We start from the raw sequence: 13,366 nt of genomic DNA on the forward strand, positions 1-13,366 counted from the left end.
AATAAGAGAGAGAAACTTTGTGACATAAAAGTAAGACTCTGGAGTCGGTCCCGGGGTGGGTATACGTGGACAATTGTGAGAGAGCAAAATAGACATACTGCAATCTTTGAGTATCTTTTAATGTCAATAAAAAGCAAGGGCTGGGATACATCATATTTATAAGAACTCAAGTCAACAGTAGGACTAAACCAGCTCCTGTGTGGCAAGAATGGCCCAAGATCAAGGCGGCTGGGGCACAGTGCCAAGTCCACGGACAGACTTCCCTCCTGGACTTAGTATTGAACCTTAAGGATACTACGATGCTCAGGATAGATGCAGGCAGAACCAGGAGTTCTGAGGAAGGTCAGACTCTCACCTCCCAGCAGTCCCAGAGCCTGGCAATCCTTGGACTACTGGCAAACAGAAATAGAGGACCGTTTAGCCGTTTGGTTCAATCACTGGGCTCTGGCATGGGAACTTTGAAGTCAGAAAGCTTTGCCAGCTGGAACTCCTCTTATCTAAATGTGGTTACATTATACTCCTTTCTTGGCAAATTGGAATCAGGACAATTTTAAGACGCTGAAGTTTGAAGGGATACAAGGAGCCTTGTTGTGGTTGTGTCTTTGAGCTTAAAGGAATCAGGGCGTGTGTGTGTGTGTGTGTGTATGTGTGTGTGTGTGTTGGGGGGATGCCTACAGCCCAGGCAAAGCTTCTTGCTTCTTTTGGAAGAAAGTGCCCAGCCAGAAGAGAGGCGAAACAGAAATCCGTACGGAGCTCAGAGAACCGAGAGCATCTCAGCCATGAGAGCACGTCTCCCCTCACGGCAGCGCTGATGACAGCAGAGGGTCCCTGGTCTCGAGGGACCCTTGGTCATTAAATCTTACGATGACCTACTTCTTGAGTTTTCATTGTGCTAATTTCATCACTTGCCCTTTAGCAACTCACACATCCATAACTTGGCCTCATCAGAATGCCATGAGGACAAGCTGAGAAGAAGAAATTCCATGAATGGCAATGGTAAACCAGTCCTGGTTGACCAGCATACTAATTTACCAGCCAGGACTCCTCCCATATCAGAAGGTGAATTCAAAAGGTTTGAAAAATTCCAATTTCTTGTACTTAACTTGGACTGAATACTAACTTGCCATCAAGTAGCGGACAGAGATTTATTCGTGAGGCTGTTATCCATGACTATAGAAACCCCTGGGGCAAAGGAGACTTCCTCACAGCACGAGTCAGCAGAAAAAATGGACCTGGACAAAGGGCAGGACAGAATGAGCAGGGGTTTACTACGTAACTACTGGAAGGGGTTGCCGGCCCATGTAGGATGGGGTTGCTGGAGGCAGGAAGTGGTGGGGGAGACGTCAACACTGTCCCATTCTCCCCTACTCCATAAGCTCAGTCTAATACTTGGCCCTTGCTATGGTAGCAGAATGCATGGTGGCTGGTAAAAACCTTTCGGGGAGTCCCTCCTGTGTCCAAGTTCCCCCAGATACCCCCATTTTGAGATTTGGTTTTAGCAACCAAACCTTGGCAACCTGAAGAATGCTCAAGACCATTGAGGCAACACCTGAATTAGTCCTTTACCTACAGACGCCCGTGGTTTGGTCCTATGGCCGCACCTAGGCAGCCAGGACTTGCATGGGGAGTACAACTTGCCGATGTCACTCACCTTTGCTGATGTCTTCATATTCCAGCCAGAGTCTCCGCTGGACCTGCTTGTTTGGGTACCAGATGGAGCAGGATTCCTCAAAGCCATAGACAGCTTCCTGGATGTAATGGTTGCCAAACTGGTCCAACAAGGCTACAAAATCACCACGAGATGTAGCGCCATCCAGGGAGTGCAGAGCATTGCTTAGGGCTATGGAGAAACATCACCCAAGAGTAAGGATGAGGACTCACGATGGGGGTGTCTGGATTCCCGGGCCACTCGGCCTCCAAGGTGCAAGTGCCATGTGGCCTAGAGTGATGCTGGAGAGCTGGCTGCAGCTGTCAGGGGAGCATCTCCAGCTAGCTAAGTCAGACATTTCAGTTCCTAAAAGAACAGCTCTTCAAGCCAGTTGGTTAATTGCTAACTTCATGCACGTTAAGCAGAACATTGTCAAATCTCCACTACCCCCGTACTTAAGTCAATGTTTTTTTTTTTTTCAAATCACAAGTCATGACATTAAATCAATTTAGTGAGCTCAAATAAAAGCATTAAAAAGAAAAAGAAGAGCATGGTCTAAAATAGAAACACAAATACCAGCAGAGAACAGTTCCCATCGTAAGATGAAGTACCGCTTCATGAAACTTCTGTGGTGAGTGTGTGGGAGTGTGTATGCACAAGGTCACGGCGTAACATGTATTCTAACTGGGGATAGTGACCAAAAAGGTTTGTGAAATATTGCCTTCCAACAGAGAAGTTGGTAATGGAAAGTTAATGGAAGAAGAAGGGTAAGAAAAGTCGCTAATACACTGCTTATATTTATTTAAGAAAATCAAAAGCACGAAGTCTGGGAAACGGCAAATGGAGAGCCTGTTTGCCCCCTCAGCCTCCTCCCTAGGAGAATCTCCTTGGATTCGCTTTCCCTGTTTAAGAGAATTATATTTGTTGGAAAGACAGCCACTGGCCAATTTTCCAAATCCAGTACCTTCTGTACCTGGCCAACTTTGTACAGCCTTCCTTTAGACACACCTGTGTCCCATAAGGACAAGGCAGAGCCGGGTCCAGGCATGAGACCCCAGGGGCTAACATGCATATCACCCATGATGCCATGTGGGGCTTTGAAAAGCACGTGGCAACAGAGAGCCCTGACTGTGAACCCCGATACACACAGTACCTGTGCTGGGTGCAAACTCAGTGTGTGAACAAGGCAGGGTCTCCAACCACCGTGTTTTTCGAGAAGGAAGAGTAGCTTATTTCTTCCCAGGTATTTTCTGTACTAGAAGAGTGTACCTCAGTAATATCTAAACCCCAATCTCTTCTTGCTAAGAACTGTTTCGTGATTTAAAAAAAAAAAAACGAAAAGTTCTGAGTCCCTTCTGGAAATGCTCTGTATCCTTAATGCATTTTCTCTCTCTATGCAGGAAGCTTCACCTTTTGTGAGTATGTCTCACTTCTCTTCATAACTCTCTACCTGTCCCCTACTCTCTCTCTCTCTCTCCTGTTGGCCCTAAGACTCTGCTTCCTTGATGCTGACCCTGAGACCCCTCTCCTTGTCCCGCCCTCCCGTGCCAACAGGATCACCTGGCTCTGGTTACCCGTTCATGCAACACGGTGAAGCCAGACTCTGGAGCATGAACTTCAGGTCCAGTACATTCTTTAGGTAGCCTCGTAGGAAGGAGTGGAGCAGTGTCCTTCTAGTCCATGGGGAGGAGGTGGAATAGGGATGTAAACCTCATGTTAAGGCTACTTGTAGAAATTCTCTCTTTTTTTTTTTGCAAATTCCACATTGGAATCTCTCAAATGCTAGGAAAAACTTGATTCAAGGCATTTACCACTAAGATTTGAAGAATACTTACACAAGGTGCCTAGCCATTCTGTTTTGGAACAATTTATCCTAAGTAAGTTTAGAATTCACTGCTCCTTGCCTTACTAGACACAGATACAGATAAAGATATATGTAGATCTACAGATGCAGAAAAATCTACATCAATCAATCATCCATCTATCTGTCTGTCTGTCTGTCTGTCTATCTATGTATCTATCTATCTATCTATCTATCTATCTATCTATCTATCTATCTATCTCACTTGCTGTTTAGGAACCACAGCTGTTTTTTAATTTTTACTCCTCCTTCCTCCTTCTTGCTCTCTTTCCCTTATTTTTTTCATCATATAGAACCTCTAAGTTATACTCTTTGCATTTGGAAAGGGTTATTCTGTCAATTTATAAAAACGTCTGTTTTTGCATATCCTCTCCACACCTTGGGTGACCCCAGGAAAAATGATAAAGTAGGTGTTTATCTTCAGTGGTACCCCCTTACCCTTTCTATCTCTTCTATCCACTGGGATAAAACCTGCAATTCAATCTATACTAAGAAAGCAGTCCTATTCTGTTTGCCTGGAAGGGTGAATCCGAGTGAACAGGTTATAGATCTCATGGAGTGGCTTCATTTTGGATGGCATGTTCCACAAGGGTAAAAGGCTTGTGCCTCTGGAAGGGAATTCCACAGCCCAGGAGCAGGTGGGAGGGGCGGCTTGCAGCTGTGCTCACCCTGAGAGACGGCCACTTGGCTGAGTTTGATGTGGTACATCACAGAGCGGACCTTCCAGTGCTGCAGCACGGGGTATCCGGACACCTCGCTGAAGTTCACCATCCCTAGGGACAGAGGAGATGCGGGCTCAGTGTGTGCGACTGATTCCCAAGTCCCAAGGCTCCTGGGTTAAGGGGTGTAATTGTGAGAACATGAGAAAGCATTCTTTGATGGAGAAAAGTTCTGGAATCATAGTAACAAGAGTTATCATTTATTAAACCTCTCCCCTGTGCCAGGCATTTGTCTAAGCACTTTGTATATAGTCATGTGATACTGTTGAGACAGGGGTTACTGTTTACATTTTATAAATGAGGAAACTGAAGCTCAGAGGGGGTGTTTAAATCAGGGCCCCGGGTCCCCAGTTAGAGCCAGGATGGAGTTCCAGATGTGTCTGAGACCAGGCCAGAGTTCTTAACCTTTCTATCATACGCTCTTCATAAACTCATATGAAATGCTAGGCTCACTGCAACACATGGGGTTTTACTCTCTTTAATAGCTGCAGTAACTGACTCAGCTCACATACCTGACAACATTGATTTCTGTGTCCATTTAACTGATTTGTATTCAGTGTTTAAATTTTAATTACTCTGAAGCTGATAAGGCATGCTTCTCCTTTACCAGGAGGGACAGTGTCCGTGTGGCTAAGTAAGGGGCAGGGATGGCCCTATATTGGGTGTCATCTATGTGACAGATGTTGTCACAGGCACTGTATGTGGTCCCTCTTTTACAGATGGGAAAACTGAGAGTCTGAGAAGCCAAGGTACTTATCCACAGTCACTCTCAATAAAGACACACTTGTAGCTTCTTAGTGATGTTATAGTGAGCTGTTCTTGCTTGAACACCTTGGAGAAAGAGTAGCATCTGAATTGTAGCCATTACTACAAATATAAACTGTTACAGAAACAAAAATAATTAGGCCACAGGACATCAAAAAACACCTTGCTAAGTTTAGAAAATCTATTTTAGCTTCAATTCTATGCCTGATATATGCATATGTGTATGCATATATATTATGTATGTACGCAAATATAATGGCCATGTATATGATGAATTTAGATAGATTGTGTGTGTGTGTACATATAATGGCAATAATATATACATAGAGAATTATCCTGCCATTTTGACCCATGCTTGCTTCAGGCTAAGACAACGAATTTCATACCTAAACTGGATGATGAGTAGGCGGGGTTAATTAGCCGCTTGTCAACTCCGATCAAATTAGCTGAGTAATTGCCAAATTTCCATTTCTGTGTGAATCATATGGGAATAATTATTGGTAAGAAAAAAAGCAAAAAAGGTCAGGAGAGGTGCTTACTGAATCAATTGCCTAAATCTCAGGAAATCAAAGACAAGTTACTTGAAACTCAGGTTTTCAGCCTGTTTCCTTTCAAATGTTCTTCCTTCAGGGCGTTAAGCTTTGTGACGGCACTCATACTCCCACACACTCTGGCTTTTAGCCTTTATGTTAATTATAAGAGCGTATAAAGGAAATTCTAACTTTACAAGATTAAGACTCCGGTCACATACTTCCAAGGTACGTTTCATCAGCGTTATAATGTGCGTGCTCTGTAGAACTGTTCTATGTAGCTGGCATTCTCTAGTGATGCCAGCTCATCTGCTTGTTATTTTGGAAGCTCTATTAATAGAAAAATAGCCGGCACGGTAGATAAAGGCGCCTGAGCTGCCAAGGGGGGCTGGGGGAGCTTGTGGTGCCTGGTCGTGGCATCTGTAATGCGAGAGGCTCAGTGACATGGCCTCTTGCGTCTTTTCAATTCTGCACTTCCAACCAGCTGTGTGACTTGGGGCGTGACTCATTTCTTTCTGTTTTCGTCCCTGGAAAGTGGGGATAATAGCATTCATCCTGCCTACTTTACAGGTAGGTTGTCAGGACACAATAAAGTTATGGGAATAGAAGGGAAGGTAGAACTCAGTGGTACAGTGAGTGCTTGGCACGCACGAGGTCCTGGGTTCAATCCTCAGTACTTCCATTGAAAAAAAAATAAAGTTATGGGTATGAAAGCACACTGAGAAAAGACAGCATCACACACACGGAGGGTTTCCATCATGTTGTCATCCTCCTCCTGATCTCTCTCTCATCACCCCTAATTGTGGGAACTTGACATTTGTTGATTGATGCTTTTGTTATAGACTCCCAGGCTTTAGTTCAGGTCAACAGACGGGAAAAAAAATAAATAGATAAAAGAAGCACGGATGTTGTAGGGGGGAAGGGATGACAGTGTCCCACATTCACTCAGGATGAGCCAAACAACCAAACTCCATTACTTAACTGCTACACAACAGTTGTACTGAATGCATTTAGGCTGCACCATCATCAGGGAAACAGCTGCATAACTGTCAGTGTCCGGGAAATGTTGCTTTGTGCCCACTTACAGATAATATTTCCATTGGTTAAAAAGAAAGGGGTATTTTAAAGTATATATTTTCTTGCTGAGTCATAGGATTCTTTTTCTTTATGCCCTTGACATGCAGTCAGCTCTAATTTTTAAATTTTATTTTATTATTCTTTGGAACATATTTGTGAATGATTTTTTCAAGCAAAATCTGACTATGTTTTCTCAAGGAAGAACATTTTTTTTCCCCTATGCATGAAAAATGAACTATGGGAAAGAAAGGAAGAAAGCAAAAACAAAAAAGAAAGAAAGAGAAAGAAAGAAAAAAGAAGGAAAGAGGAAGCAAAGAAGGAAAGTAAGGAGGCAGACAAGGAAGGAAAGGAAGACAGAAAACAGAAGAATGAAGGAAAGAAGGGAGGGAGGGAGGAAGGACGGAAGTTTGTTTTCTCTTGTTATTTTATTGAAATGTTAAGGGGATGTACTGTCCCCAAAGTTCTAAAGTCAAGGGCCCGCTTCCTTTGTGTGAACTTGAAGAAGTCCCAAAGAGCTCAGAGCTCCAAGTCTTCACATAGATTGAGTGATTACGGCACCCAAGAGGCCCATGAATATGGCCACCAGCCTCCTCTGCCTCCTTGGTCTGCTTCTGACTCTCTTCTTTTTCTCAACTCAGAGACTGAACATGCAAATGGACGATGACCAGACCATTTATAAAAAGAAACCTCTGGCCCACAGTCTGCAGCAACCAGCCCAGGGAACCACCCACTCACCTACAGCAGCCAGCCCAAGACGCTAGTCCACTATCTCTAAGTCAGAACACCATCTCTCCTAGCTCAGGAGGCCAAACACTAACCCCTGTAAAAATCAGACCAAAATAACCAGGACCTGATTAATAATGAACAGCTTCCCGAATTTGTGTTCTTGCTTCCAAGTTAGGTCTAACCAGAGAAGGCAACTACATATACCCCTAAACATTTACATAGACATTTACGTTCCTGGTTAGTCGGACCACCTACATGCCCACAGCCTCCAATCAGGGCACATCTGAAGCCCTCCCTCACCTCCACTCTAAAGCTTTCCTACTTCTCTGCCTGCCTCTCAGTCTCTGCCAACATGGGAGTGATGGTGGCTGCCTCCCTGGCTATAGCGAGCTGTGCAGAAATAGCCTTCACCTGTTTTCATCCTGCTGGTCTTCATTTATCTCCACACCACTTATAACACCAAAAAGGCTGGCGAAGCTGAGAGTTCTTAACTGTCTTGATGAGGAGGGTGGCAATCAGCAAGATAAAACACATACATCAGTAATTTTCCAGTACATTCTTCAAACCCAGTGATTCTGAAAGATGAAAACAGCTGTTGTAGGTAAAAGGATTCTCTCATTAAAGAGAGCTGGGAATTGCGGGGCTGAAGAAAGTGAAAGGGTTTCCTTTACTGCGGGGCTTCTTGGAATCTCTTCTAAGGTGTTGCAAATTGCTGAAAGGTGGAGACTACAGTCTTTCCAAAAGTATTTGAAGACAGAACCTATTTATGAGAAGAACGCTGGTTTTTCATGAGAAAAAAAAAAAAAAAGCTTGAAAATGCTGATGCAGAAGATTCCAAAGATCACTTTAGCTCTAAATTCTTTAAAGCTTGTAGGTTTATGGGGATTATGATTTGTAATAGCATGTAGTGTGACATGATATGACATTCTCTGTATGACTCTCAGGAAAGACATAATCAAAATGTTACCAGAACTAGAAAATAAATATGGAAGAAATGTGGTCAACCATCTCTTTAACTGATTCTTCACATCACCCTGGGCTTTGAAGAAACAAGACTGATTCCTTCTTACATCAAAGGAAACACCTGCTCTTGGACTAACTGGTACCACCTCTTAATCAAAACAGGTTAAAAAGAAAGGCCGGGCAGAAAAGCAGAGGGCGAAGAAAAGTTCTCATGTCAGTGTCTCAAGGCCATGAGACATGGAGGTGTCCCACCTGGACCCCCTTCTACTCCTCTTGCCTCCAATGTGGCAAATCAGGCGGGGTCCAGGGGCACAGGGGAGAAAGGCGTTTCCCTTGCGAGTGAGAACCAAGTTTGGATCTCTCCCTTATTTCCAAAGACGGAGATTCAGACACACACTCTTCTGATGTTTTTTAGATCTATCCACTTAATTCTCCCCCAAAAGCTCAGGTCGCGTCCAGGACAACTTGGTGGACACAGGACAACTTTGTGGCAGCTGCAGGGCAACTCCTCACCTCCATCTAAGGTCTAGTGTGTGAGAGACATGCCCCAGTGACCCTTTAAACGGAAGCCTGGGAGTCTGTTGGTGGCACGCAGCCTGCCCTGCACGTGTCCGCCCTCTCACATCTTCTTTACCAGACATTTTACACACAGCCAGCAAGCGTTTCTCAGCAAATGACATGGAAACAAAAAAACTGTATTCCCAAACACTAAAGATGGAGGCTTTAAGGACACGCCCAGAAATGCGTTTTAATTTTTTTAGTTTTGTGTGTGTGTGTGTGTGTGTGTGTGTATCTGCGTGATCTTTTAGAGGGCAGCTTATTTCAATGAGATTGATTTCTGGTTCAGAATATATCTAATTGTTTTCTCTCTCGCTCCCTTTCCTTCTCCCATAGGGAAAACACTGTTTGGTAGTTTGAATGTTCCTGTTTTCCTTCTTCCTCGGTATACTTATTTATTTAGCAAACATACGTCTCACTATGTATCAGGAGCTGTTCTAAAAACTTTACAAATATTAATTTATTATTCTTCATACTAATCCTATAAGAAAGACAGTATTATAATATGCATTTGTTACAGGTAAGACAACTGAGGCACAGAGAAGGTAAGTAACTTGTCCAAGATCACACAGCCAGTGAAGAGTTGAGCCCAATGTCCAGAGCCTAAGTTAGTAATCGCTATGCTATACTATCTCAGGTAGACCTACTTCTAATTCCGTTTAGGTCTAAACTAAAGTTTTGAACATAACTTGATATCTAGAAAGGGCTTACCCTCATTCCATCCATTCCTCAGAAAAGGGAAGGAAAAGGGAGAGAAAGGTATAGAATAAGGAAGACACAGAATGAGGAAGGGAGGAGAGTGATGGAGAAATGAACAAAGCCAACAGTGGAACTGAGCTCATGTCCAGCTTTCTAGCACAAGATGCTGAGTTCCCAGTTGGTTGCCTCTTATGGGTCCCTGGATCCCTTTGAAGTGTCCTCTTTGGTCCAAGAGGTGCTAACTTGGGGGGAGGTGGTCTTCAGAGACACAGAAAGGAGAAGCATCCCCTGATGCTCCTGCCTCTTCCAGTCAACCCATACCTTTGATGCTAACGATGAGCCCAGGAGAAGAAAGCCACTGGGCTCAAAACAACACGGAGGGCCAGGTGTCATGATCCCCATCTTACGATAAGGGCCATGAGACCCCAAGGGACTGTGTTGTCTAATGTCACACAGCTAGAAAGTGGCAGAGCTGGGAGTCAAACCCAGGGCCGTCTGGCAACAGAGCCCTTTCATTCTGTATTCCCTCACACTGCTCCGTAAGGATCTCCGGGGAGCCCAGCAGTCCCAGTGACAGATGTTTAGGTTACAAGCAATCCATTATCTTTCTGCCTCTCCTGGGGACCGGTCATTTCCTCTAATCCACCGAGAATTCTGAACTCTTATATATCTGTCACCTTATTTGTTTTCAAAATACCCCAATGAGACTAGCAGGGAAAGGTATTATCATGACCATTTTGCAGATAATTATATAATCATCTTGGCAGTTCTACTGACAAATAATCCTACTAGTGTTCCGTTTTAGGACTGAGCTTTGATCACGTGTCAAGGAAATCACTGGCTTTGAAATCAAAATAAGCAAAGTCGAGAGTCTTGAGTTTGTAAAATCATAGAGAGCCATCTGTTTTGCCAGTTAAGGAGGGTGTGTGGCACACTCACCAGTCAGGAAGTCAGGGTCCGGGGTGGGCTCTGAGATTTCCTCCAGGCACTGATTCTCCAAGGGGACAGTGGCCACCACAAGACCATCTGGCAGTTGCTGGTCTAAACCTCGCGCAAAATTGTTTTGCCTGGAAAACAGAGGCAGACTTTCATCTCTGAGTGTTCAGGTGAACCCACTCCTTGGTGGACGATCTGTATCTCAACCCACAATGGATCAAAAAGTTCCTCTCACCCTGAACCCCACTCAGTGTACACGCCTGGAGTAAGACATGAGTGTGAGAAATAGGGCGAGGGTGGGGGGAGATGGAAATAAACTAGCTGAAAAGGTATTTAGAAGATAGAGAAGATTCTTCCCTCCCTCCCACCCCAGTCCTTACTCCCTGATCCCCTTCCCACAAGGTCTGGGTACACGCAGCCACCACAGTGTTAGTTATGACACCTTAACGCTTGCCATTGACAAAGTCCCAGGGGAAATTTTAGTAAAGCCTACTGTCTGTGACCGAAAACACAACTGATTTCAAAAACTAGCTTGGAAATTTGCTATTGATGTGCTCATAAGCATCCAGACCCAGCTTCCTAGCAACTGCTGGTCCGTATTGTAACCCTTTCAACATCCTTATCATCACCATCGTAATCACCATCACCATCACCTCCTGAAATGCATGAGTTCTGAGGAAGATGTATTCAAGCAGCCTAAGATAGATTAGGGACAGGAGCAAATGAAGGCTCTCCTGGGAATATTCTAGGTCAGTGGTTTCAAACATTTCCTTCTCAGGACCCCTTTATACTCTTAAAAATAATTGAAGACCTCAAGTAGCTTTTGCTTTTGTAGATTGTATCGATCAACATATATGATATTAGAAATTGAAATAAAAATTTAAAAAAATATTTATTGATTCATTTTAGGTGACAACAATCAACCTATCAAATATTAACATGTTTTGAAACATGATGAGACAAGTGGCATTATTGTAAAGCTTTTTGCAAATTTTTAAATGCCTGACTTAGGAGAAGACAGCTGAGTTCTCATCTCTGCATTCAACTTATTACAATATCGTGTTTGAGTTGAAGTATATGAAGAAAACCCAGCCTCTCTGTAGGTGGAAAAGGCAGGATCTTAAGCATCCCCTGCAAGGATCTCAGGGATCCTGGGACCACACTCGAGGACAACTATTCTAGATTGACTCACATGCTGAAACCTCCACCCAGAGGGACAATAGAATGTGAGCATTCTGTGATGGCTTCCATGGAAAATCTTGCAGTCCCTGTCTGGGCAAGGTAAACATTTATTTAACCATTTACTGTTCACCCAGAGGAAGCATGGTTCTTGGATTCTTTCTGGAAGGAGGAGTGTAGACCTGGAAAAGACCACGGGAGAGAAAATAACCTATCTTTTTAGGATCACATTTACCTGGACCCAAGATACAAGACTTTATGCTGACTTTGAGGCTCGTCAGGGAAGACATCCATCAACAGCCCTGAATAACCAGTTCTACGGACATGGGGTTCACCTGAATGTTCCTTTCAGCACCTGTCCAGCAGCCACTTCCTTAGAATGGTTGTTGTAACCAAAGAACATCTCCCCAAAGAGAGTCTGGTTCATGGGAAGCTCTCTGCTTTCCCCACAGTCACCTCCCTCAGGGCAGGTCTCCGTGATGAGTTGGCAAGAGCGTCCATCCACACCAAGCTTGTAATCCTCGATGCACCTAATATGGCGGAAAACTCAAGGTAAGAAGTTATTCCATCAATGAGCTGCTCAGTCAACCCAACGTAGCAGATTGGAAAGAAATGCCTGTTGGATGGCCAACGATTATGAATATCCCAGTTTGGTTCTGCCCCTTTTATAATTCAGTTTCTTAAGTCTATGAACCAAGTCTCCTTGCATTAGATGAGCGCACAGAACATCTCACCTTTCCTTTGCAGATAAGTGTTTTCAGAGCTTTGGAGTGCTGTCTCCTCTAATAAGTGTCTGATTTCCCAGAGATGTCAGAGTAAGAATCACTGGAGATAAGCTTATAAATGAGTTAAGACATTTAAATCCAAGGTATTCTAGACTCTTTCTCCGGAACTATCCACGTGACCAGACCCTGCATTTGTCTGGAGAGTAATTAGGCAGCAAAAAGAATTGTGCTTAAGAAATTAATAACCTTTTAATCTGGTCCTGTGACAAGTCAACTAAGAAATTTAAAAGATTGATCATCTTGCAGCTGTGTTCTGTTTGCATGTATGCAGACACAATTAATATATTAACTCCCCCTTCATTCAGCGTAGCCTTCCTGAACTAAACAGACGCCAGGGCATGTTGTGTGAACACCTCCTTGGTGTCCTCCCCATTAAGCATGTACAGTTACTGATGTTGGTAAATATGGGGCAATGACCCATAAGTCATTAATTGAACTTTATTTGTAGTTATATTGAGAAGAACACAATTTGTTCGTTCAAGTAAAAACTACTTTGATAAAGCTGTCATTTTAAAAGCATATTGATTTAATTTGGGTCTCTCCTTCAAAACATACCAAATTTAGAATTTATAGATATTCATGGCATTAAAACATATCATTTATTGCTATCTACAGTAATTGTGGCAATAAGATAAATACCTCTGTTCTAGATAGAGGAACACATAATCATAGTTTTAAGTGGTGAGAAGCAATATTATCATGGCAATAACTCTGCCCTTTACTGCATGACCTTGAATCAGTTGATTACTCCCTGAGCTTCAGTTTCCACATCTGTACAAACGGGAAAAACAGTAGCTGCTTTTTGGGGTTGGTTGAGAAGATGAATTGAGACACCGAACTTAAAGAATTTATATTGTGCCTAGCACATAGTGAGTGCTCATCGTGTTGTTATCATCACGAGCAGAGGTACAAATGAATCC

At 43.5% G+C, this 13,366-nt stretch overlaps 1 protein-coding gene across 2 annotated transcripts in view; it reads right to left on the bottom strand.

Annotated features, from left to right (window-relative positions):
• ASTN1 (astrotactin 1) overlaps positions 1 to 13,366 on the bottom strand; it is a 293,056-nt gene that overhangs the window by 68,235 nt on the left and 211,455 nt on the right. For both annotated transcript variants that reach the window (XM_031435723.2, XM_031435722.2), the window contains exons 13-16: positions 11,997 to 12,191; positions 10,486 to 10,613; positions 4,178 to 4,282; positions 1,652 to 1,840 (exon numbers count right to left, since the gene is read on the bottom strand). In XM_031435723.2, coding sequence (XP_031291583.2) covers positions 1,652 to 1,840; positions 4,178 to 4,282; positions 10,486 to 10,613; positions 11,997 to 12,191 — 617 coding nt within the window. The remainder of the gene's footprint in view (positions 1 to 1,651; positions 1,841 to 4,177; positions 4,283 to 10,485; positions 10,614 to 11,996; positions 12,192 to 13,366) is intronic.

The sequence above is a fragment of the Camelus dromedarius genome, chromosome 23 (assembly GCF_036321535.1).
Source record: "Camelus dromedarius isolate mCamDro1 chromosome 23, mCamDro1.pat, whole genome shotgun sequence".
Taxonomy (NCBI): domain Eukaryota; kingdom Metazoa; phylum Chordata; class Mammalia; order Artiodactyla; family Camelidae; genus Camelus; species Camelus dromedarius.